This window comes from Poeciliopsis prolifica, unplaced genomic scaffold (assembly GCF_027474105.1).
Source record: "Poeciliopsis prolifica strain line A6 unplaced genomic scaffold, Auburn_PproV2 SCAFFOLD017, whole genome shotgun sequence".
In the NCBI taxonomy this organism is placed as follows: domain Eukaryota; kingdom Metazoa; phylum Chordata; class Actinopteri; order Cyprinodontiformes; family Poeciliidae; genus Poeciliopsis; species Poeciliopsis prolifica.
This window is the reverse complement of record NW_026562392.1, coordinates 1,222,519-1,249,647: the sequence shown is the minus strand read 5'-3', so window position 1 is coordinate 1,249,647 and position 27,129 is coordinate 1,222,519. Positions and strand designations below refer to the sequence as shown.

The following is a 27,129-nucleotide window of genomic DNA, read 5'->3' as shown; positions in this document are numbered from 1 at the left end:
TGAAGTCCAATTCCAATTTAATAAATGTATTACATTCCCATATCTTAAGATTATAATTTGTAGTAGAAATTATTAACTAAAAAATTACGAAAGTAATTCAGATTATCAGACAAATGGAGGAACGACACGTTTGTTTGTAACCTTTTGTAACAAAGTACGTCTCTAAATACATCAAATGTTGGAAATGCATTCACTCTGTTTCAACTACATTCTACTGTATGTAAAAACTCCTCATTTGTGTTAAAAAACCTGCCTGTTCTATGCTATGGAGTAATTTATATTCAGGATACTATTACTGTATAATTAAAAATAATTTTGTGCTGGGGAAAGTGATCAAAAATGGTGAAATGGTGATCAAAAAGCAAATAAACATCAACATTATAGATGTAAAAACAAACAGAATCAATTACTTGGTTAAAAAAATATTTTTTGCCAAAATATCAAGTAATGAATGCATTAATTTACTGATATATGTGTCAAAAATAATCTGTAAAAATGTATTAAGTGCAGGTTCAGGTGAACTCTCTGGGCTCCAAGAGGCTAATGTAGCTCACTTCCGCGTATTTCTCCCGGCAAACAAAAACACAAAACATGTTACAAACGTGTTTAAATGTCTTCAACCATTCGTGGCACAGGCCTACTGCCATTAAATCCTAAAACTGCAATCAGCAACTTTATAACGTAACATTCTGTAGTATTTCTTTTTTTGTTGTTTTATAGTACAAAACCATTTCTGACAGATTTAGGTTTGTGCTCACCGGGGTGCAACGTCGCATGCGATGACGTCAGCTTCTTCTTCTTCTTTGATTTATAGACAGGTGGGATCCGTCCTTATTTTTATTTTAATCAAATGTTTACAGAACCGTTTGGCATGTAATCACAAAAGGAAATCCACCCTCACTCTTCTTAAACATTTTAATTTAAATTCTTCTTTTCATTAATAATGGACTGCAAACAACTTCGGAGGTGCATGTCGCTGTTATGTGTAACCTCATAAACTCCAAATAACATATGTATTCATTTCTTTTTCATCATTATGTACAATGACAATATTACGTTTCTTACAATCATCAATTTACGATGACATCAGTGAAACTGGTGTAATTGTACCATATTAAAATATTTGTGTCTTGTCTCAAAAAATAAGCAGAAATGAACATAAAATTGCTCAGAACTGTAGGATCTATTTAAAAAACTGAAGTAAAATTTACTAAATTGCTAAAAACCTACAAATAAATCGGCTATGCACTAATTCTGTGCCTTTTACATAAATAGAATAGACTCGTCATCTTATTTGTTATTGGTTTCCATGAAATGCATTTATTTTCATAATTTCAATTTGCTAAATTTTATAGGTAGGGAGACTGGGTATGGTTGTAACATGGGGAGAGTTGCAACACCACCAGTTCCACCAATCAGGGACAAGATAGGACAAAGAAGAACAAGTCAGTCAGATCAGTTGCGAAGGCGCATGGGTTCTGCCATGTAACACTGAGCAGATAGAACAGGGGTCCAGTGATCTTCCCTTCCAAACTTCAGCCACTGGATCGCAGTGTCTACGGCCCATTTAAGAAAATGGTGAACGCCGCAAGTGATGCCTGGATGAAGATGAATCCTGCCAAGCCGAAGGGGATATATAATATTCCAAGTATTGTGAAGAGTGCTCTGCCTGCAGCTGAGCAGGCAGAGCTTGAAAAACATTCAAGCCGGTTTCCAATCCACAGGTATTTGGCCCTTCAATCCTGTCATTTTTGAGGAGGTCACAAGTCACTGACCGTCCCGACCCAGCTACATCACTGACATCTGGAGCTTTCCAGCTGCAGTCTCCACTGGAGACTACTACTTCTGGCTCCTCTGCAGTTAATGATGTGATCATGTCCTGTGCTCCAGATGAGCCAAGTACGTTGGGGGTGTCTCCTGCTCAGGCATTCAATCCTTTGGCTATGCGGCCATTTCCAAAAGCAGGTACAAGGAAAACAACTGGCAGGATCAGGAAGAAAAGGAAATCTGAAATACTCACTGACACACCAGTGAAACAAGCACTGATGGAAGAACAGAGAAGAGGAAGAAAAATGTAAGGAAGAGTTTCTTCGCAAAGAATAAAGGCAAGCAAAAGAGGAAGGAGAGAAAGCCTGCAAAGAAAATGTTAAAAGACCTCAGAACAGGTCTCTCAGGGATTGTGAGACCTCAGATGATGAATATTTTTGTGTTGTCTGTATGGAGCCACTTGGCAACTGAAAGCCACAGGAAGTGTGGGTAAAATGTGCCCTATGCAGTCTCTGGGCCCACCAAGCCTGGGCTACCATCATTCATTTGTCACCACTGTTACTCTGATTAAGTCTACACACAAATAGACACAAACATACACACACATTGACATTGGCTTTTGTTAGACCTACATGTTTGTAGTGTTCATTAAGCATACATATTAAGGAAGTTTGTTCTAGTAGAATAATTTACACACATGCACACACACAAACAGAGTATATTTGAGTTATGGTCAGTCACAGAGAGAGAGAGAGAGAGAGAGAGAGAGAGAGAGAGAGAGAGAGAGAGAGAGAGAGAGAGAGAGAGTGAGAGAGAGAGAGATTGTTCTTGTATTGTTCTTTTAATTCAGTAAACCTCTTTTTGAAGCGTATCACATGGTGTGGCCTCTGTTTTTGCTTCTTTTCTCTAATTGTTACAACTTACCCCAGCAGGTGTTACAACCTGCCCCGGTAGCGGGGTAGGTTGTAACAAAGGAACACCATGTATTTGACATGAACTCATGAGGTCTGTGATATTCTTGCAGAGGTTTGAATTGGTGCCATTTGTAGTAAACAAATGTGGGTATTTTGTATAAAAGTTTGAAAACTCTAGCTCAAAAATTCTGTGAGTTAAAGGTGCTGGAGCAAAAAGTGTTACAACCATATCCGGTCTCACTAATGGAAATGCAGCCAGTGCTGTGAAGCACAAAGATAATCGGAGAAATGACCTTTAAGGCAGTCAGCTGCTTCACATGTGATCTTTTCACACACTGCAAAATATAACAATACCTTCCAGGAATCTGATCCGTTTATTCTGCTGCCTCTCCGCTCTGGAAAAAATTAAGAGTCAGTTCTCTGACTTTACTTTTCATAGGTGTATGTTTGAGTAACATGACCATTGTTCTTTTATTCCATGAACCACTGATAACATTTTTCAGAAATTCCAAGCAATTTTGTAGAAATTGCTTGGAATTTCTCCATGAAATTTCTCATGAGGAATGAAATTTTTCATTGTATTTGCAGAAAATGAGAAATGGTCAAATTAATGATAAAGATGCAGCACTTTCAGACCTCAAATGATGCAAAGAAAACAAGCTCATATTCATTTAGAAACGACAATACAAATGTTTTAACTCAGAAATCAACATTTGGTGATATGACCAGGAGGTTTTCAATGGGGTTCAGTGCAGTGGGCTCTTCGTTTATTACAGAGCTGTATATATATATATATAGATATATATTAAGCTTAAGGCTTAACATGTATATATGTGTATTATACACACACATATGTATTATATATATATACATATATATTAAGCCTTCTCCTGCTAAAACCTCCTATTCACTTAGATTGACCTTCGATCAGAATCAAAGAGTTTAATACCTCTCATATTTATCAGACATTTGTGAATATAAAATCATTAAGGAACAGGAAAGTCCTTGAACATGACATGCCCCCATCTTGAGTCGTTTGCAACCTGCAATAAAGCCTGGCCACTAACAAACCGATTACTGCTGAAGACACGCACTCATCTGAAATTCTCTCCTGCTGCTTTGGTACCTGTTAGGTTTCGTAGAGTTCTCTCTCTTTCACTGAGAGATAAGATAAGATATGAAGAGTCGGCATCTCTTCAAGCGTAACTCGAGAAACCCAAGGGCTGCAAACAAATCAGAATCAATGATTTTGAGAGTTCATGGACATGAGTGAAACCAGTTCATCTGCAATTTTTTGAGCTCACATATTAGCTGGGATGGTTTTGAAACTCTTGTCTTAATGTGTTTTTCATTAAAGCAGTTTTATCATGACACCTTATATTGTGTTTTCTTGGAACAATCTGGCTTTAGTCCAAGTTTTTCCTCAGATAAGATACTTGGAAAAGGTCTTATGGCGGTTTTTGACACTTAAACTTAAAACATAACTTATTAATCCATCCTGTGTAATATGCCTTTCTCTTTTTACACGTACACAGAAGCAAATATTCATCTCGATCGTTAATAGGCTAATGCTAATAAAACTGCTTTACTGTGCAAGGCAGTTCCCTGAGCTGAGAGAAAACGATAATGCAGGCTAATAATATTGATCTATAAATGAGTCTGCGGCGGTGCACTAACCTGAGGGGGATATTCAGGGTTTTATTTTGAAAATTTCAGTAAGCATCATTTTAAAGGACCAAACTAATCCCATGTGTAACAGTGATCTTCATTCAAGTTTGTTGAATGATGATCATTCAACAAACTTTGGGCATTATATAACTGGGTTAAATCAGTTATATAATGCCCAAAACACAAGTAGTTCTAAAGGCCAACTCAGTCCTCCTTTGTAGTAACTGACAGTTCCGCCATGTTGTAGTTCTTTCATTCAGTCATTGTAGTTCTAAAGAGCAGCTCAATTGTCATGTGAGTGAGACACACAGGGAGAGACAGAATTATAACTTTTTGAGGCAGTCACATTTTCTGAACAAAGCAGTCCAAACAACTTCTTCCCATTCAGGAACCGTAAGGCCGATCCAAAAACCCAGGGCCGTGCAGAGACCTTTGGAGGGGCAGGTGCTCAAAGTTAAAAAAGACCCCATTGAACAAGTTCTTAAAACACCGTACAACAACATAGCAACAACCCATATTAATCAAGAATTTAATTGGATCCTACTATATCATCAATATATTTTTAGTATATTTTCCCCAACAACTATAAATTTGCTGTTTCTGCTGCTGACAGTCCTAGAGGGCTGAGTTGATCTGAGACTGTAGATGTTAAACAGACCAGAGGAGAGAAGGTGAGTGTATGAAAAATATTTTGCCCATAATTTGATAGTTAGAGGCCCCCCTTCCTCCCCATGGACCTGGTGTCTCAACAACATGGAGGCAGAGAAACTAAGAGTCATTAGACTGTGGGCAACTAGACTAGTTTATTTTTGATAAATTATCATATTTAGCTAAATATTATTGCAAAGGGGCACAAGCAGGCCTCCTGACATACAGATAAAAAATAAATAAATTCTTTTGAAAAAAAAAAGCTCAAAAAGGGTACAGAGGCATCAAGGATAAAAGGTGCAGGGGCTCAAGCCCCCTAAAGCCCCCCCCCCCCCCATGTCTACCAGAATCATTTGAAGCATATGAGAGGTTATTTCTCCTCTCCAGTAATACCACTATTCATATCTGTAGCTCTCTCTGCACTAACCTGAGGGAAAAAGAGAACAAAGGGCTGAGAAGAATATTTAGGCTTTTATTTTGAAATTTTCTGCAAGCCATATTTTAAAGGGCTACACTAATCCTATGAGTAACAGTGTTTGGGTGAGCAGATTTCCAAGACTAAATCTGGGGACATTTCTCACTCGGCAATAAAGAAGAAGCAAATTTACCAAACTAAAATGAAGAAAGTGGGACAGATAAGTTTACATATTTATTAACATTTAAACATTAAAAATCAAATGTAAAAACAGGAACGTGTCTCTCCACACAGTGGTAATATTAATCTTAATAATAATAAAAGTAATAACAGCAATAGAAAATTAAAACTGAAAATATGGGGGAAATTTGTACATAGTTTGTAAGTGACCTTGCATATACAAGGTCACTTGTAAGTAAGTACAAGGTCACTTAGTGACCTTGCATATACAAGTGATAATAATAATAATAATAATAATAATAATAATAATAATAATAATAATAATAATAATAATAATAATAATAATAATAACAGAAAATGGAAATCAAAGGTCCTCGACAGCAACAGAAACTGAAGAAACTCAGAAGATCCGCTCGGCCTGTTCCGGTTCTTCAAGACTGAAGGTGTTCAGAGGTTCGTGAGGAGCCTTCAAGACCGCTGCTTTTGTGACAACTTCCTGTGTCCTGCACAGGAAGACAGTAACATAACTGACGGCTATGTTACCGTCAGTAACAGTAACATAGCATACCATTACTGATCAAAAAGCCCACAATGGTAACAGAAGAAACTTGAAACTGACAAAAGTAGTAACAAATTACTGACAAACTGATGAAAGTCAGACGCTGCTTTAAATTGTGGCTCAGTTAAAATGATGTCAGTCTGTGACCATAGAGCTGATGTACCTTTTGTCTCATCTCTCCCAGCACATTGGTGGTAAATTCCAGCCTCACTTTTTTATGATTTGCTTTCCTTCAAATGAAATCCACCTAGACTTTCTAGTTCACCTTTGCTTAGTGGACTTGGTTGTTTTGGACTTTTAGTAACCATTCATATCATAATTGTCTTGAATTTGTCCATTTTCTTCCTTAAGTTTCAGAATAATCTGTACAATTGTAGTCATCTTGGTCTATCATTTTCTTATTTTGCTGAACCTCAGTTCAAGATAATGTCAGATTTTTTATTGGTTAATTTTCAGTGAATTTTCATTTCTTACTTTTGTCAGTTTCAGGTTGTTTCAGTGACCACTGTGGGTTTTTTAGTCATTAACAGAAGGTACTAACAACTTTGTCCACCTGTAAATGTTGTGCCTGAATGGACATAAGTGTCCATAAATACATAAAGTTTGTGTGCAGCTGATATGTAAGGACATTATGTGTGTTTGAGGTGTGTGAACTCTGGTCAGGAAGTCCACCAACATGAGCTCATCTCTGGATCTGCAAACCCTCCTGGGTCTGTATATCAGAACACCTGATATACAAACTTCAAATGACTGAAGCATGTGGATTGTTTGATGCCCCAAACAATCCACATGCTTTATGGCTGTGATACGTATTTGAGCTTGTCTTGCGTAAAATTGTTGCTCCTGTGCACAAAACACAAAAACAGAAATAATGTGAGTCATAAAAATGTAATACTGAAAATTTGAAAACTAGTTTATGATTTTATTTGTAATGGCTCACCTTGAGACTCCAAAGCAAAGTTGGGCCACAGATCTACTTGTGGTAGAAGGTAGTCTAGCTTTGTCTCCATCAATTGCTGCCTGGAGAGATATCCCTCATCCTTCAACAACACAACCTCATCTTGAGATGCTTTATGGTTCTGATATGTTTCTGATGTTATCTTAGACCCCATCTGACCTTAAGTTCCTCACATTCTGGTACCTTGATGGAACCACAGTTAGCAGTCACAAGAGGGCCTTGGAGTACATTGAATTCTTTGACATTTATATCAGTGAGGAAGATAACTGACTGTTTATAGAGAGAAACTTCCTGCAAAATCGGACTTGGGATAACTTTGTCTCCTTGAAATACCTGATTCCTTTGGTAGTCCTTCATTGAAAACCTTGAATCGCTCTTAGTCTGATCCCTCCCCAATGGCAGCCTGCCTGGGAAGCCTCACTACTGGGTGAAGCCCAAGCCAAAACCTCCATCTGGGTCAACTCAAATAAACCCTCCACCACGTTAAGGTGCGATTCTGCGGAGGGGTCACCAGCAGATCGCGATGGATGTTTAATCCAAGGGATCTCCCATCCTGAGCAAGCGCAAGGCAACAGTGGAGAGGAAAACTCCCTTTAAAAGGAAGACACCTCCAGCAGAACCAGGCTCAGGATGAGCAGCCTTCTGCCGAGGCTGGCTGGCTTCAAGAGGGCAAAAATAATGAAAAAAAGAAAAACAAAAAACTCTCAGCAAACCTCTGAAAGAAGAAAGACAGATTTAGTTACAATATTAGTTTACATTACACATATTAAAAAAGAGAGATGTAGGAAAGTAGTTCTCAGTCTATTAGTCACAGAAAATAATGCCCAGACTGTTGCAGTTTATTGCCTGTAGCAGTAAATTACCTCTCACAGGAGTCAGTCCTGAAAGAATAACATTCACTGTTATCTACAAAGTGATGTTGCTGTGTTCCCATATCCTGGTCAAAATGTCTTACATTTTGATCAAGAAATAAATGTACTGTTTTCAGAGTTTAGTTTGTGTTTGAATATGTTAATCTTTTCAGACAGCTTATGTTAAATGTAACAGCAGTTTATGTAAAAGCTGTTATTACATAAACTGTAATGACAACAGTTTATGTTATGTTGTCAGTACTTTAATTTTAAATGGTGCAAAAAATAGGACTTAAATTCACAACATGGAATTGTCCAGGTTGCCAATCCATCCCAGTGCAACACACAGGAATATCAACCATGCAGCGCCAATTAACCTAACAGTCATGTTCTGACTGTGGGAGGACGCCGGAGTACCGGAGAGAACCCGCACATGGCACTTTTATTATGTCTGAACCTCTTTTCTGCAAGGCAACAATGCTACCAAGTGTACCATTGTGCAACCCTCATTCCCAATGCATTAGAACAAAGTCTACACTATTACAGTATAAATGGATGATGAGAATATACATCACCCCTGTAAAACTGAATAGTTTAACCCCATCATTCTAGATTTGTGTATACATGGTGGAGAAAGGGGCACTATTACATCGCTTGTGGCAATGCAACAAAACCACGGATTTTTGGGGGAGGTTAAACATGAGAATTATTTAAAAAGATGTGTTAATGGATCCTGCTCTATTTAGAGATAGACAGGACAATCAACCATGCAACACATACTCACACGTAAGTAGGCTTTGGATAGACCAATTAACCTAACAGTCATGTTCTTACTGTGGGAGGAAACCGGAGTACCCGGAGAAAACCCACACATGCTACTTTTATTATGTCTGTGGAAGGAAACCGGTGTAGCCGGAAAGAGACCCACGCATACTACTTTTATCATGTCTGAACCTCGTTTTTGTAAGGCAGCAGTGCTGCCAACTGTGCCATTGTGCAGCCCTCATTTCAGTCCATCAGAATAAAATCTATACTATTACAGTATAAAGGGACCATAATAATATATGTCACTACTGTAAAACATAATAGTAATTGGTTCCTGTTGTACCTGTGGGCCTTTGTGTATATGTGTATGGAAAAGAAAAAAATACATTCCCTTTGATATCTTTTATCCATTTTCTCCTTGTCCTCATCATTTGGCAAGTTCACCGTGAACTCTAAAGTTGTAAAGGCAGGTGTAATCCGGATGACCCCAGTTACTGTTCACATTTAGAGTCACGTAGTGGAATGTGTCAACTTTATCGGCCTGTAAACCAAGACAGATACAAATTAGGTTAGACTGATAATCCGTAGTTACAAATAGACAGACAATAAACACAAAGGAGGTCTGTCTTATGGAAGCCGAGTTCAACTGGCCTTGCTGCAAATATATTTTGCATAGTTTGTCTAAAGATAGCAAGGTAATTACACTGAGGTTTTACTAACCAGAAAGCAAAATGTTATGTAGTAACACTGGGATTTAATTGTTTGTTATACAGAGACAAGAAAAATGATTGTTTTGTGAAGTGTTGTCAAGCATAATTCACGTGATTATTATTAACTCAATTTAAAATGATTGTAAATAATTACAAAAGCTGAAGAGAAACATATTTAAATGTGAGGCATGATTTATTTGGGTAGAGGAAGTCTTTTATTTTGAAGAATGCTTAACAGAATCTGGTTCTGTATTTTGTCACGGTCTTACTTCTGTTGACTTTGGTTGCTAGGTAACAAACTGTTTGCTGTTATGAGCTGTTGCTGTTTTCTCCCCATTAAAACTGAACAAAAATGTTCAATAAAAGAAATCCGAGTCTCCGTCTTGATGGAAGAAGATTCCACACTGCAGCAATAAGATGTTGACTTTTTGTTTTTTGTTTTCAAGATAAATAAAAGTCTTATTAACGATTTATGCCAAGAGAAAAAATATTTTCCTCCCTAAGTGATGGCCAAAAAAAATCAACAGTTTTTTCTATCTGTTCACTTTGTATGTGTTTTGGAATAGTTATGGTTAAATAACAAAACTTTATGCAGGTGGGGAATGGTGGTTTATTTAGGCACTATTTCTAGCCAACATAATTCAATTCAATGCTATCTATCTGTTACAGTCTCTCTCAACAGCTCTGGAAGTGCAGAATTAACATAATTTTTATGGTTTAAATAGAAATTTTCATTGGAGCATTTTGAATGGAGTAATAGTACGGTACTTTATTTCAAGTACTTTGTATTTTAATTCAATGCTAGTAATACCCAGTAAAAAACCTTATGGTTGTATGTTCGGAAATATGATCAGCATTTATAACAGGGTCAGTCGATCTGGGCTTCTATGAAAACAGTATTGGTTTATAGAGCATTCATTTGACATATTTACAGGAAGTTTGAAGGTCTGTATTTGGTCGCCATCTTCATCATACAAGAAAGTTCCCAAATGAGTTTCCTCATCTTGCAAGTTCTCCTTTCCCTGAGACAAAATCAGACAGAAATGCAATTCATTATCTTGTTCTTTCTCGATATGTGGAAGTTATTTGGTGTATCTAAAAACATATCACATCCCGAGGTAAGCAGAAAATTAATTAGTGCAGAATGAAAGTTTACAGAGTTTAGAATGAGATCAAGTGATGTCATACTGAATCAATACATTTTAAATGTATACAATTTAAATGTACACTAAACATATACTATAGGTGGATGTTTTATAGTTTTGACACTCATTTTACGTGACTTACATAGACAGAAAATTCTCGAGGAGCACTAGAGACTGAGGAAGTCGGGGAAACGAACTTGGGAATATGACTCATTGACACATGAGTGACGGTGGTTTTGTGGGACAGTGCTATGGATAAACGTCCCGGTAAATCTGCAAAGGCCCAGCAGTGTCCTGGACTGAGATGAGATCTTCCCTGAAAACAGAGAACAAAACAAAGTTTAGGCGGGTTACCAAGACTTAGAGAAAAGAAAACTGTAAAGCCTAATATTATATCAACAAGAAACACCACTTTTCCTAATATTTATTTAATGATTTGAGTATCATTCAGACCTTAATAACGATTTCTGGGCCTATAGCAGGTAGCTTGATAGATACCCCAAACAATTCAAATTCTTTATAGGTGTGATATGTATCTGAGCTTGTCTTGCGTAAAATTGTTGCTCCTGTGCACAAAACACAAAAAGAAATAATGTGAGTCATAAAAATGTAATACTGAAAATTTGAAAACTAGTTTATGATTTTTTGTAATGGCTCACCTTGGGACTCCAAAGCAAAGTTGGGCCACAGATCTACTTGTGGCAGAAGGTAGTCTACCTTTGTCTCCATCAATTGCAGCCTGGAGAGATATCCCTCATCCTTACCTGCAAAGACTCTAACCTGTGCACAACATAGAAGTTAACAGCTTGTTCTTATGTTTGTTCATGATAATTAAATCAGCGTTAAGATTAGGAAGAGAAAGCCTACCATGTCAATTTCAGGTGGTGTCATCGATAACTTCGAGGGTCGTGAGTGGAGGGAAATATTCCACCAAATACAACCTGATGAACATGAGCAGAAGATGACAGTGAGACAACATTCAAAATGCAGTCTTTCTATAACACTTCAAATAGTCTACAAATTTGTAGAAGGAGAATATTTACCAAAAGCAGCAAAGATGAGAAATCCAAAGACAAAGGTGTGAAAGCAGCTTTGAATCAGCGTGTCTATTGTCTGGGTTGCTTGGTCTTCACGACAATGAATCCTCACTCTTAATATCATCTCCCTATTTGAAGGGTGGTTCACAGGGAAATATGCTGTGCGCCTCCGTCTGGGCCTAGATGGAAAATATGCAAGTGAGTTAAGATATACACGACTGCATAAAACATAAGAGTTAAAAAAATTGCTGATTTAATATACCTGACTGGCGTCTCCCTGTATGAGATAACAGGTTGGCCATACATGTCATAGTACCCATTGTTTTGCAAACGTTCACTTCGTCTTTGCATGACTAGAAAACAAAGACAGGGAAAGGTTATCCGTGTCTGGCACAAAGCATGTCCAAAATGTACAACACTCTACAGTAAGTTAATTTCAAAGTGAACATTGTAAATTAAATGATGTAATATATCAAAAACTTCATTTAATGTTTATCAATCATCATGATAAACACAAACATATTATATGAACTGAAATGAGGATTAAATCGATCATTTCATGTGTGAAAATCATAAACTATCTATCAAACTTGAAGGAAAAACAATTTTTTCCACGTAGAACTCCTTAATATTTTTTCTGCTGTTTCAATATTCAATGAAGTTTGCAAATATGAAAAAAAAACATGCTGAAAAACAAATGAGACATTTGATATTTACATCAAGAAGTTGCTAAAATGGTTTGATTAGAGCTAAAAACTGATTACTAACAACTTGTCTTCCTTAACCTATTTGCAGCATTGCTGCACACCTCCTTCAAAAATCTAGTACAAAATAACAATTTTTTTTCTTTGCCTCACTAACTTCTAAATACTTACTTGAAAAACCGAAGCTCAGTTCAACTAAATGAATTTCTTGAAGTAATATGTCTGACTCTTCTGACTCTAACTCTTCAAATGGATGAATTCCTGTAGGAACTCCTCTCTTATTGACAAAAGTTCCAAAAGCGCCTGATGACAAGTCATTCCATATGATATCACAATGTTCAACAGAACCTGCCCACAATTCATTTCTAGCTCTTTTAAATTCATTTCAAACAATTAAAAAAATAATGTCCATTCTGCTGTTGACTTGGTCAATCAAATCACTGCTCTCAACGAAATCAAGAAATGTTTACTCTCCTGCTGGCATTTACATACAGTTATTGCACAGTGTTTTAGATGTGTAGTTTTTAGCCACAGGTACAAAACACTGGAATGAAATGGCTTAATTACCTCCTCCTTGTTCTCCAGAGCCTTGCTAATGACCAAATTATTCTATTCAGGAGTGGTGCAGCAGAGGCACATCTAAAAGTTGCAGGACACCGGGCCTCGAGGACTGGAGTTAGACACATACGGCCTATTGCCTATAGCCTATAGCCAAAAGGCTATAGGCTATTGACAATAGGCTATTGTCTATAGCCTATTGCGTATAGCCTATAGCCTATAGCCCATTGCCTATTGCCTATTGCCTATAGCCTATTGCCTATTGCCTATAACCTATTGTCTATAGCCTATTGCCTAGAGCCTATAGCCTATAAACTATAGCCTATTGCCTATAGCCAATAGCCTATAGCCTAGAGCATACAGCCTATTGTCTATAACCTATAGCCTAATGCCTATAGCCTATAGCCTATAGCCTATAGCCTATAGCCTATAGCCTATAGCCTATAGCCTATTGCCTATAGCCTATAGCCTATAGCATATAGCCTATAGCCTATAACCTATAGCCTATAGCCTATTGCCTATAGCCTATAGCCTATAGCCTATAGCCTATAGCCTATAGCCTATTGCCTATAGCCTATTGCCTATAGCCTTCAGCCTATTGCCTATAGCCTATTGCCTATAGTCTATTGCCTTTGCCATTCACCTATAGCCTGTAGCCTATAGCCTATTGTCTATAGTATATAGCCTATAGCCCATAGCCTATAGCATATAGCCTATAACCTATAGCCTATTGCCTATAGCCTATTGCCTATAGCCTTTAGCATATTGTCTATAGCCTATAGCCTATTGCGTATAGCCTATAGCATATAGCCTATAGCCTATAACCTATAGCCTATTGCCTATAGCCTATAGCCTATAGCCTATTGCCTATAGCCTATAGCCTATAGCCTATAGCCTATAACCTATAGCCTATTGCCTATAGCCTATAGCCTATAGCCTATAGCCTATAGCCTAGAGCCTATTGTCTATAACCTATAGCCTATTGCCTATAGCCTATTGCCTATTGCCTATAGCCTATAGCCTATTGCCTATAGTCTATTGCCTTTGCCATTCGCCTATAGCCTGTACCCTCTAGCCTATTGTCTATAGTCTATAGCCTATATCATATAGCCTATAACCTATAGCCTATTGCCTATAGCCTTTAGCCTATGGCCTATAGCCTATAACGTATTGCCTATAGCCTATTGCCTATAGCCTATAGCCTATAGTCTATTGCCTATAGCCTATAGGCTATAGCCTATAGCCTATTGCCCATAGCCTATTGCTTATAGCCTATAACCTATTGCCTATAGTCTATTGCCTTTGCCATTTGCCTATAGCCTCTTGCCTATAGTCAATTGCCTATAGCCTATAGTTAATTGCCTTTGCCTGTAGCCTATAGCCTATAGTCTGTAGATTGTAGCCTATAGCTTATAACCTACAGCCCACAGCCATCCAGGCAGGACATCCTGAATTTAATGAAAAAAAAAGTTTATTTCCTAACTTGAGACTTTGCTCTGATTTGGTTAAAAAGTTAAAAAGTCTTGACTTAAAGAAATGAGTTGAACATCTTATGACTTATGGCTGTGAGGAAGTCATGTCAGCTGTTTGGCTGTTGCACAGACAGGAATTAGTTGCTTTTGTAGTTTCTCACATTGATAACGTTTCTCTTTACTGTGACACATCTGAGGTATTTTAACACCCAAGCTATTTAAAAAAACATTTTCACCTGCTGCACCTCATGTTTGGGAATCTTTTGTAATTTTCTTGTTTAAAGGTTCCTGGCTTCTCAAAAGCTCAAGCACTAACATAGCTAGTTCAGGCTAACACTCTCTGAACACTGACTGCACTGGAGTTGTGTGTTTTCCCAGGGTTTGACCATTGAACCTGTCTAGAAATGAGAGTTTCTCTCTGCTCTGTTCACCAGGCCAGATGATTGTTCTTCCCCTGATTCTGAAGGACCAGGTTTCTAATTCAAGTCTCAAGAAAGGATTTAGCAAACAATGCACAAGTCTTTTCTCAGGAAGCTGTGGTCACATGGACTTTTTAGAAATGTATGTCTTTTTGTTTTATTTATCTGAAACTTTGAAGCCAAATTTTTCTCTTTTTTTTTTACGAGCACACAGTGTTTTCACAGTATAACATATAAAAGGGAACACAGAGCTTTCAATTTTTTACTGCATGTTTAGTAAAAGCCAAATTGTTCAGCTGATGCCAAAGCAGAGTGACTCCACCAAACAGAGCCCATTGCTGTGGTTTGAGCTGATAACTGCAATGGTTTAAAATTGAAAGCCTCATTTATCTATTGAAGTTCGGTTTGGATCATTTATCATGGCGTGACTTTCATCAAACTGGTCCAGAGGTCCTCGCTGTGGCTGGCTCCATCTTCTTCATGGTCACCTTGCAGGCTGGATGTTCGTACTTTAAGCATTTCTTGAGTACCAGATTTAAAGTCCAATTGATAAAGAAAGAAAGAGAAAAAAAACACAAATCAGTTGTTTCTCAGTTGCTCAAATATTTTACAACTTCAGGCACCTTTTTCACATCGTTTTCAAAATGGATTTCATCTAATAACTGTTGAAGTTCAATGTTACCTGGAAAGGCTTATTTAAACTCACTGCTTCATCCAAGCACAGATCACTGAACTGGACGTAGATTTTCTATTTGATAATGTAGGCCCAAATCCTGCATTTAGGTTTTTGTTGTTTAGAAACCATTTATACATTAGGGAGTCATCAATATGCAATTGAAATTGAAGGGTGGATTTTGCATGACGCAGGTCATTGCTATCTGGTGAGGAAAAAGGTTTGCTAATGCTAGCCAAAGTAATGCTCATGATGGATGTACACAGAACCAGAGAAGTGTATGTAAATATATTTAATTCATACTTGATTTATAATATCTTGCATGTGACATACAGGGTAAAAGTTCTTTGACACTTTTCTTGTTTATGAAGACAAACACTATTTTAAGACATGCATCCTGAAAAGTTGCAAAAAAAAAAAAGGCAAAATAGAACGACTTTCCCTTCTTGTTGCTATTTATGTATATTTACCGTCTCCTTGCACAGTAGGATTTTTATTGTCTAGAAAAAAAGCTTAACATATAAGTACAAACACCAAAAAGTACATTCAAACAGAAAGACATATATACTGAGCTGTTCTCCTAATCAACCTGCTGGTACAAACACTGAACAGTGGTAAGGTCAGTTCTCTGGTTTTCAAAGTACGCACTAAAAAATGTACTTTAAGGTACATTAACAAAAAAATATACATAAACCATTGGAAATGACTATTATCTGTAATACATAAGAAGATCGTGACAAAATGCATGTAAAACCTGTTTGGTTCAATCCAAACTGGCCTGTTTATCATGCAAAGAAAATCCTGCCAGGCTCTGCATTCTCCTGTCAAATTGGCTTTTTTGTTATTTATTATTTTTATTTCATTTTATTTTTTGGATCTGCAGCTTTTCAACATCTTGTAACATTCTAGAAGTCATGAAAGCCATAATGTTCACCAGGGCTGAGCCAAAGCTGAACACAACACCGTGTCTCAGACTCCAGCTGTGGTTGGAGTCCCGCCAGAGCTCTGCTCCTCATCACCACCACCATCGTCATCATCGTCCGCCGTGTTAACCCGGACCAACTGGAAGGCCCCTGAAGGAGACTGCAGGTCTCCGCCTCACTTCTTGTCGCTCACAGAGCAGTCCGCAGCTACGATGTTCTGGATTTCTGAGATCTTCACCTCCTCCTCTGGGATCTCCATGGCGACGGGGATGTGCACCTCGTATCGGATCTTCTCAGCCGAGGAGCTGCGGCTCGACAGCTTGTCCAGCTCCTCCTCGATCTCAGAGAGGCGCTCGGCCACGCAGTGGGCCGTGAGACGGGCCTCCGGGTCGTGGTCCCAGCATTCCTTGATAGTGGTGCAGATAGCCAAAATGCCCTGCAGAGGGAGACGTAGAGCACACATCTGAGAATCTCTTCCTTTCTCTGTTCCGTTTCATTACAGAACAAATGGCTGGTGAACCAGAGAAGCGTGCAGCTTCTGAGCAACTCATCTTTGAGTGCAACTGAACTCTAAATCGGGAGTGTCCAACGTGTGGCCCGGGGACAATTTGTGGCCTTTGGAAGAATTTTGTGTTCTGACTACAGTCCAACAATGGTATAAATTTGGCCCTCCAGTGGGCATTTTGTCTTTTTCTTAGCATAAGAATTTGAATGAAAATTTGATCAAATCTCGGAAAATATTACATACAACGTATTTTTCTTTTAATAGCTGTCTAATTTTTTAAAAAGAATTTTAATTTCATAATAAGTAGGGCCATTAAAATCAATTGACTTTACTCAAAGCAAATGAATTATTCTGTCTAACATGTTCTTAGTTTTGTAGCTAGGAAGACATTTTCTGGACTACATAAAAGAAAAAAAAAAATGTGTAGAAATTCAGGGCAAAATGCCGCTTTGCATTTTAAGTTGGAAAATCAACATGGTTCCTGAGTACTTTGGGATTCAGGCTCATGTTGCAAAGAGTTTGAACAGTTTGCTAAGTAGAACAGTTTGAATCAGTTTTTCTGATTGCAGAAAAACTGCCTGAATCGGTCATTAGGGATGACATCTTTATGCTTCTGTTCAAACTGTCACATTTTTATGTAAATTTGTTTCATTCTTAGTAAACAACAGTGAGTACTGCAGCTGAATTTTTCTCAAAGTTCTTGAGATAATGACTGTCTCTGAACGCCACTGTATTAATGAATAAAATCATCATTTAAAAATGCCTTTTTGTATTTACTTAGATTATTTTTTAACCTTGCCTAAAATGTATTGATGATCTAAAACAAGTAAGGAACAACAACAACAAAAAAAAACAATCTGAAGACATATGCAAAGAAAAAACATTTTTCTCTGTCCTGTTTACAAAGACACACATTTAATTCTGAAACATGCAGAATTTACCTCAGTGTTCAGCCACATTTATTTACTTTAGATTTTGCTTTGTGCTCCAGCATTGTTTATTTTAAATGTATTTTCTAACTGCTGTTGCAGTTAAATCTAAATCTGACCTGATGCCGGAGCCAGCTGACGGGGATGTCGGGTCTGTCGTTGTCCTTCATGCTCTCCACATAGGGGTGCTGTCGCACCTTGGAGCCGAACGCTGGCTCATAGTCCTTCACCTCTGGAAAACACAACAAAAAACCGCAAACCAGGGATCAAACCAGGGGAGAGGTGTTGTTCTGCGCAGGAAGCAGAAAACAAACAAAAAAGAAACACATCCTTCAATCTGCAGCATTTCTGCAGAGATATTTCTTGAATGCAGATGTTGACAGTAATTAGAAACACATGGGGAGATAAAGAAAAACAGATTAACATTGGAGTTTCTCTGATGAGTAAGAGTGAAAAGGCCTGGTGGTCGTTTCCACCCTGACTGGAATAATGCTGACTGTGGAAACGCCTCACTATGGCACTTCCTTGAAAACTACAAATTCACTCCTGCTGCCAAGTAATGCGTCAAATAATCAAACCACAGCTTCTCAGTATTAGAATTATTATTATTGTTTTCTGTTTTTGTTGAAGATTTGGTAATAAATAAATAAATAAATAAATAAATAAAGCTTTTAATTTGAAGGTATGAGACATGATTTTCCAGGCCTGAATCCAGACCTCAGTGGACTGAAAGCGCAGCAGCTGCAGGCTGTTCCCAGCATGAAGCTCACAGCTGGGACAAGATGCTGAAGATTCACAATGATCCCATACAAGCTTTTCCATCTTCATGTAGATTTACTACTGATTACTGTCTAAAACTGGATCTGTGAATGTGAAATCTGGCTGCAGCTTTCCCTCACAACAATATTTGTGTTTCCCAGCTGCAGGAAGGTTTGAAACTTGATCTGCACCTTCAGTCAGGAAGTGGGAATGCTGACTCGGCAAGCCTCTGTGTCATATTTTTAAAATGTGGATCTTCCCTCAATTTTAGTGTGTAAAAGCTGGACCCACCCGGGCTGGGCCGGGGACTTCCCCTGGAGGTTATCTAAGCCAGAGCTGGTGGTGTGCTCAGTCTTCTGCACTGCAATCATTGTGCAGCACAAAGGAGAAACGTTTTCCGACATCTCCCTCTCATTCTGCATCACCAAGACTTCAATCTTCCACCTCTTCTCAACACAAAGAGATTCCAGAGACAAAAAGAAAAGCTTTGATTTTGGACAGTCGCCCCACGTTGAACACGAACATGTAAAATGCAGGTGCAGTGAGTGGAAAGGTGAGCTGGGATTATAAAACAGGATTATAACGCGGCATTCCAAAATCAGTGCATAAAATCTGTTGCTCATACATAAACACCTGGGAATTTGTGATTGTTTTGATTTGTATCTGGGGAAAAAAGCTTGCTTAAAAAAAACAAACAGAAAAAACATGAATCGAAATCACTAAAACAGCTTTAAAGCTGCAGTACGTGTAGAGGCAGTCACCCCCTGCTGGACTGGACATGGAATCCATATTTCAGGCAGCAGAATATGGCAGAATATACCATATTTCACTTCCTTAAACTAAAAGACTCATCTTTGGCACAGTGAGAGCTCTTCACCAGGCTTGATTTAACCCAAATGCCTCAGCTCAGAATCACCATCCAGGCTCTGCCGCACCCTGCAAACTAATTTTAGATATGTAAATAGAATGGTTGGAGATACTTGAGGCATATAATGTAACAGACAACAACCCCAATGCCAGAGGAGGGCTTTAATACAGTCAACTATTCTGTCCCCTGTGGTTGCTATGCAGAAACCCACAGATTGACTTGAACACTTGTTGAAGGTATGGAAGTAGGGCAAGTTGAGGGTGATTGTCTGGTACTTATGACTCTGTATATTCTAATGAATCTAAAAAGAACACAAACACAGAAACACACAGAAAACAACCATCTAGCTTGTACACAGCAGAGAGAAGACAATCAAACCTTTGTGTTTATGTAACTGTGTCTGCATTTGACTTAACTGATGATGTTTTTTGAAAATCAGAACATTTCTGCTAGGAAAATCTGAACATGACATTACATAAAAAACACAGATCATCTCATCACCAAACTGTTCTTCAGTTTAAAATGAGTTAAAACTACTGGGACTGATCATGATAGTTAGAAGATTATGATGCCAACATCCTAAGAATTGCCATTAAGCCTCCAAATTCTGCACAAATATGTTTTATCCATATTTGTTCATGTCATGACATTATGAGACATTGTTGCCTGCAGAAATGAATCTCTCCCAGTCAAAAATAACCAATCAGAACCAGAAGGAGGGTCTGAGAGATGTCAATCAACCTTGTGTATGTGCTGCTATGTGTGATAATAGTGGAGAAACAACTTCCCTTTAAAGGAAAACTTTATTTGAGGCATCATCTGCAGCTATACTAACTAGCCTTACCATTTGTAGCATTCACAGCTGTAGCTTAGCTGTACCTTAGCTGGGAGACGGTGTGAGCATGAGATTGATTGACAGCACTAAGACCCTCCTCCTGGCTCTGATTGGTCGTTTTCGACCAGGAGCGGTGCATTTCTTCAGATGCAAAGCAGCACAGAGAGGAGGTGGAGGAGGTCATCTGTCTCATATCATAATGTCATTCAATAATAATTTTGAAAACTATGGAAAAACAATTTTTTTATACATATATGAAAGTTGCACACTGTCGCTTTAAATGCTTCTATTAATAAATTCATGAAGTGTCTCTTTTATAAAAGTGACATGAAGTAAGCCATGTCAAGTTAGCTACTCAAAAATGTCCTTATGATCTCTGGTTTAATATATTTCAGTGACATGTGTCTGTAAACTAGTCTCTAGGACTGTGTACTAAAACGTGCCGAACTGTGTCAGGAACTTTAGTATAACAGACAGCGCCATGTTTTCAGTAAACAAACTTTGTGTGACGACCAAATAAGGAAATGTGCACACCCTTTAATGCAGATTAAAAAACCCCTCATAGCTATGTAAAATAGTTGAGGTTATTTTATATAAATAAAAAAATAGCCTCAGAGCGTCTGTATGAGGCTATTCTCTCAGCCTCGAACAGACGCTCTGGTCACAGACTTGTCTAATCAGGTGAAATTAGTGCAGGAACGGCTGCAGCTCTCCCTTCGTGATTTTCAGCCCAAGGAAGGGCAACAACAGAGTCCAGATTGTCTTCCTCTCATATCAGTCATTCTTCACATTCTTGCTGCTGACCTGAAGCTGGGGTTAAGGTACAGACTGACAGAAAGTCCATCAGAGTCCCCTCATCCCCTGAATAACAGGAAACAGTAGACCAGTCTTCTGTCTGCACTGTGAAACACACAGGGAGACAGTGAAGGTTCTCTCTGACTGGAGAAGCTTTAGTTTTTCTTACCCTACATTTGGCCAGGGTATTACTGAGTTCTTATTTTTTTTTTTTTTTGTTATTAAAGTTTTTATTGTTGTTTCAGAACACATACATACATAACCTCTCCCACACATAAGGCAAAATGACCACGTCAGCGCATAAATCAGTACAGGTTTCACAAAAGATGAGTGTATATAAATATTCTTGATGGTAGCAGAAGCAACCACAGTAAACAGAAACAGTTCTTTCTCAGTATTTTCCAAAACATCAGTTCATTAAAGGAGTTTACTTGTCCCAGTATTGCAGAAGAGGAAATAGTTCCAGGATTTATTGACGTTTTCTGTGTCATGATATAGGGCTGGAGCCAAAGTGAGTGAGGAATACACACTGTGTTAAAGTACAAGATAGACTGGAAGGCGATGTGGAAGGAAGTGCGTATCACTGTCTGATCAGTTTCACCTCAAGACAGACAGAGAAACAATGCTTTAATAATAGAAAGAGCAGGAAGGGTCTAATTCTGAGCCAGTCAACTTTCAGGGAGTTTGCATGTTCTCTTCATACTTCATGGGTACATTTTTCCCAAAATGACACGTGTGTACTTTGCTTCATTGTCTTTTTAAGAGATTCCTGTGTATAACTTCTGATCAGAAACTTGGTGGAATGAAATGCCTTTAAATCTAAAGGTGTTTTCACACCTGAAAGTCTGATAGATTTGGTTCAATTGAGGACAAAATTGCAACATTTGTTAACAATGTTAACAAATTGTTCACTTTCCCCTCAAATGATCCTAATGTTCCCTTCCTTACCTGTGGTGGCAATCTACTAAGAAATACTTAAGGAAACAACAAAAACCCTCTGAAGAAGACATGAGCACAATGCCCTTCTTCAGCAAATGTAAATAAAAATGGAGTGGTGTCACATTTTAGAGAATGTAATATTTCTCTTTTGTCTTTAGTAAAAGACCATGAGACTTTTCTCTTGCTGGCGTTAAGCTTGTGCTTTTTTTGGGGTTGGATTTACCCAGAATGCCGTGCACTGTACTCAGCTTCTTGGCTTTGGAGCGGTCTCTGGTGTGCTTGACATTTACATATACATTCTAACTGCACCAGAGTTCACTTTAATCAAACCGAGACAAAGAATTGTAGGCAGACCGTTGATTCAGCTGACTTGCGTTCCTTCTTCAAGAAGCATCAAGTGTTTTCACACTCACCTCCTATGGTTTTGCATCTTGATGTCATTTCCCACAGGACCAGAGCCATGGAGTAGATGTCGGTCTGCTTGAAGGACTCGATGTTCTCCAGATTGAGCCGAGCCTCCAGGACCTCGGGGGCCATGTAGCGTGCCGTACCCACCTACAAGTCACACATTAAAGCTCTTTTTTCACATCTGCATGCAAATATCACGCTCTAGATGGTAATCAATATATTTGATGTAGATTTGCTTGATGATATTGTTGACGGCATTTGACAAACTTGTTTCATAATTAATTGTGGTTTCATGATGGAAATAGCCCTGTCACAATCCTCACTAAATCAATTAATCACATGATTAATTAAAATGAGTTCAATAATTTTCATTTGCGTGATTTATCGTTTCTCTCTTTCTGCCAAAAACTGGATGACAAAAGTCTCCAGCTCGGTGCTTAGATTTCCTTTATTTGAAGGACAATTTTGTTTGCAAAGACTAAGAATTAATTTGATTTGCTTTTTGTCTGTTGTTTATTGTGGATATTTCAAATGTCTTCCAGTTTATTAAAATTTAAAGTTCATTCGTCTTTGAGAATGTGTTCTTGCATTATTATGCCTTTACCATTATATTGCTGGAAAATTGTCCTAGAGCAACAACATTATTGTTTATCGCGATAACTCCTGGGACAATTTAGCGTCCAGTAAAATTTGTTATCTTGACAAGCCTGGATGGAAATCACTTTGAACTGCCTTGTTACTGAAACGTGCTATACAAGTAAACATGACTTGACTTGAAACAAAGATGAGGAGTAAAAATATATTGTCAATATAGCTCTGGGACAATTGAGCCTTATTAAACATTAAATTAGGTTCTTAATTACAATGAATGTCATTTTTCTCATAATGCATTGTTTTGCATTGCATTGCTTTGTCACCATTTATCAGAAGTGTTGCACAAAAGTGTAACTGTGTAAGTGAGAGACTGACCTGGCCACTGTTAGCGAGATCATCCACTGACAGGCTGCTGTCCAGACAGAGCGCCAGGCCAAAGTCACATATGCAGCAGGTCAGGTCGCTCTTCACCAGCACGTTGGAGCTCTTCAGGTCTCTGTGAACGATGGGCACCTGTTGGCCCAACAGCAGCTGAGGTCAAAACTCAACAGATTTCAAAACAAACATCCACAAGAGCAAACAACTACAAAGCAAATGGTAAAAGTGGAAAAGTATAAAAGGCAAACTGAACTCAGGTTTACACTAAGTTCAAAATGTTTCCACAGTAACCAGATCTTAATCCAGCAGAACACCTTCAGACTTTGTGGATGTGCAGCCAGCAAATCTGCAGTAACTGTGGGATTTTATGTCGACATCAATCAATTAATCAATCAAATTTTATTTGTATCGCACATTTCAGCAGAAAGGCATTTCAAAGTGCTTTACATAATAAACACAAAAACACAAAGTCATGCAAAATAGAGTCAATAATCAGAAACTACATGAAGTCAAGTGCCATAACAATGCAAATAAAACTCCTTACTGAACAGACTGTATCTTTACAGAGTATCCTTTGGTGCATGAACTTGTTTGACATTTGGTCTTACTTTGCCTGTTACGTTGCATGGTTACAACAATCCAGGAGCGCTGTTGAATACAATGTCTTTTGATATGAGAAACATCGACAATCTTAGTTAGAGTTGCTATCAAAGTTTTAACTTGTTTTAGTTTAACATATAAAATGTTTTTAATGCTTTTTCAAAATGTGTTTCAAATTAACTGTCAGGCACTGACTGGATTTTATGTTGTCACCTTAAAATAATTGCCAAAGTCATTTTTTTTTCCAAAAATGATTTTTTTTTTTTGACTAAATCATCTTTTGGCAAAAATGACTTGGGTCATCATTTCAGGAAGGACGATATGTGAATTAGATTTGGTCCCAGTTTGGTGATTATGAAATGACTGGTGGACATTTTCATCACATCCCACCTTGGGCCGTCCACTAACGAGCCGGTCGCTGTGAAGGTGGGCGACTCCACGGGCCAGAGAGCTGCTCAACGCCTGCAGTTCCTCCCAGCTGATCACGTGGTGCGTTAGATACTCCTGCGGAGCAGAGCGACGTTTGAGCTCCATCGCATTTAGAAGTTATTAATGCTGCAAGTTTCATAAAGGGAAAGCAAGCAGCAGTGGACTCACCTGGAGGTTCCCACTGGGGTGGAAAGCAGTGATGAGCCAGTACTGTTTCTCTGCCTTCCTCTCCTCGGCCGTCAGGAAGTGGAGGACGTTCTCATGTCTGAGGTCCGTGTTGGAAAAGATGTCCTTCTCGTTCTTCCAGGATGCATACTCCTCATAGGGGAAGATCTTTACAGCCACGGTTTCAAACTGAGCTGAGCTGCTCTGTTTCAGCTTTGCCTTGTACACTTGAGCGAAGCGGCCCTTACCCACCTGGAGGGAGATTAAGAAAAGGGCCTCAGTGAGACGACACAGTGCCTCCAAAGAGCTTCAGCTCTTCAGCTCTTCAGCTCGCACTCACCAGCAGATCCAGCTCTATAGGCAGGGGTTCGGTGTTGTGATTCAGGTTGTTGGCGTGCATGGAGCTGCTGTCAGAGCCGTCGTCGTCCACCATGAAGGCGCAGGCGTCTCTGCAGTCCAGCCCGCCCGCATTTAGCTTACGCATTTTAACGTTGCTCTCCCACTTCTTGCTAAGCTGGCGGCGCCGATTGACTCGGTGCCAGTGGATCAACGCAGCAACCAAGACTCCCATCACAACAAGGGGAAGCAGGCTCACCAGAATTATCGAGATGAGGGAATCGCCCACAGCTTGATCTTTTGCTGCTGAAGAAAAAGCAGAGGAAGAGAACAGTTAGAGAAATGATGAGCTTAGAATCAAAAACGGTCTCAATCAGCACAGATGAATGTTTGACTACATTCATCTTTTCCATGTCATGCCACCCCAAGAGAGCACTGACCTCTGACCTGGGAGCCCCTTTGCAAATCCACAGATGAAAAATATGTAAAGAAACATCAACTTTTAGAACATTTTTCTTCACTACTCAATAATCATTACAATCATTTAGAACACATGATGGTTCATACCAACAGATAAACCAGACAGTCTGAAGCCTTGACTTCGATGGCTGAAGGTTTAATCATCAGATTATGATTTTAATACCAGATAATAAAATTTTTCATCACAATTCCCTCTTTTGATTCCCAAAAAAATTTGATATTTTATTTCAGTCTCATCTAATTTTATTATATTTCCACAGTTTATGTGTTTTTTGTGACAGTGCACAAGGTTATGAACACTACTATAAGTGGCAGCTTAAGAGGACCTGGGATATGAGGAAAATCTAGCTAGATTCAAGAAGGAAATACATTTTAAAATACCTCATTGTATTCAATTAGGAGCCACAATATGGCAACATGAGGGAATTGTAGAATGGTCACTGAAAGTATCAAAACAGTTCTACCAAAAATCAGCGAATAACGAGCAACAGTAAGAGTCATGATAGTTGTCGCAATTGTTAGCAATGCTGGAAAAGAGTTGTGTCGTCTCGAAGACTTCCTGGGTTTCCACATACCAACGTCTGACCTGACCTGACCTGACCTGACCTGTGAACACGTTGCACCTGGTGAAGAAGAGACAACAAAGGTTTCACTTCCTAAAGAAAGTTGGACTCTGATCTCAGCTGCTTAATAACTAATGGAGAGCCACAATAGAAGTATTTTCAGTCCTAATATGACAGTGCGGTATGATCGTGGTCCATCACCATACAGGGAGACCTTGTCCTGGCTGGTATAAACAGCACAGGGATATTGGGGGAAGTTGGGACTTGGTATACACTGGATGAATCCAAAGGAAGGAGAGATACATCATCAGAGGCCCTGCCCGCCTAACGGCCTGTTTATTCTGCTGGAAAGCGGTGTATGAAAACACAAACACACACACAACACTGAGAGACCAGAGCGGTGAAAAACCAACATTAAGCACAAGGTGTACTTGTCAGGTTTTCACTTGCTTTACTCTTTGTTGTAGCGTGAGAACTGACTATTGTTCCTGGTTTGAACTATTGCACCTTCATGCCTGTCAAAACAGTCTTAAGCTGACTGAGTCACACTGTTGTAGAAGGCAGCATTACTTTCACTTTTCCTTTAGATAAGAATAAAGAGCTTGTTAAAACCAGTGGTCTTCTTACTCTCTCTATTCATAACTATACTATATATAGATATACTGTAACGTTTAGCCCTGGCTAATGTTACAGTTAACTTTGAATTCCAATAGTAAAAGTAATTATAATGTAATAGAATGTAGGTTGAAAAAAAAAGGCTTTCAAACATGTAGATGCTTCCACTCAAATTCCCTGTTTCTGTACTTTGAATGTTTTAAGGCTTTTATGACTCCTTGACGGTTTTGGGGGGGTTCGGTTCATTTTCTCGCTGTGCATGTAAGTGTGTAATCTGTTCTGTGAGAGTAGAATGTGTTTGAGGTGTAAACACAGCCAGCAATGTACTGGAATGTAAAACTGGTAGTAAGGCTTGCTTGGCCTTTTCCAGTCAAGATGCCAAAGTGTTCTCATGCTTTCCTCTAATTGGTTTGAGATGTAATTCAGCCAAAGATATGTGTCTGGGAAACTTTGAGCTAGTCCTCTCTCCCTCAGAATACAGAAACTCAAAGGAGTAACTACTCACAGTTTAAAAGAGCTTTATGAAGTTACAGGCGAATATTTAAGCGGGACCATATTTGTTGAT

The 27,129-nt window shown here is 38.6% G+C and overlaps 2 protein-coding genes across 4 annotated transcripts in view; both read right to left on the bottom strand.

The window, feature by feature from the left end:
* Nucleotides 1-8,979: 8,979 nt before the first annotated feature.
* On the bottom strand, nt 8,980-12,915 carry LOC129367611 (SUN domain-containing protein 2-like). Its single transcript, XM_055042165.1, has 9 exons — nt 12,493-12,915; nt 11,880-11,970; nt 11,624-11,796; nt 11,448-11,521; nt 11,240-11,360; nt 11,034-11,146; nt 10,723-10,896; nt 10,368-10,457; nt 8,980-9,266 (listed from the first exon to the last, which is right to left on the bottom strand). Exons 2-9 carry the CDS (start codon nt 11,966-11,968, stop codon nt 9,153-9,155), a joined length of 948 nt encoding a protein of 315 aa, XP_054898140.1. The 5' UTR covers nt 11,969-11,970; nt 12,493-12,915; the 3' UTR covers nt 8,980-9,152.
* Nucleotides 12,916-15,739: 2,824 nt separating this feature from the next.
* tgfbr2b (transforming growth factor beta receptor 2b) overlaps nt 15,740-27,129 on the bottom strand; it is a 29,230-nt gene continuing 17,840 nt past the window's right edge. For 2 of the 3 annotated variants that reach the window (XM_055042130.1, XM_055042132.1), the window contains exons 4-10: nt 24,911-25,212; nt 24,574-24,822; nt 24,367-24,480; nt 23,374-23,511; nt 22,410-22,551; nt 17,920-18,032; nt 15,740-16,802 (exon numbers count right to left, since the gene is read on the bottom strand). In XM_055042130.1, the coding sequence (XP_054898105.1) occupies nt 16,542-16,802; nt 17,920-18,032; nt 22,410-22,551; nt 23,374-23,511; nt 24,367-24,480; nt 24,574-24,822; nt 24,911-25,212 (1,319 nt within the window). In that variant the 3' untranslated portion in view covers nt 15,740-16,541. The remainder of the gene's footprint in view (nt 16,803-17,919; nt 18,033-22,409; nt 22,552-23,373; nt 23,512-24,366; nt 24,481-24,573; nt 24,823-24,910; nt 25,213-27,129) is intronic. The other variant, XM_055042131.1, reaches the window with a different exon arrangement.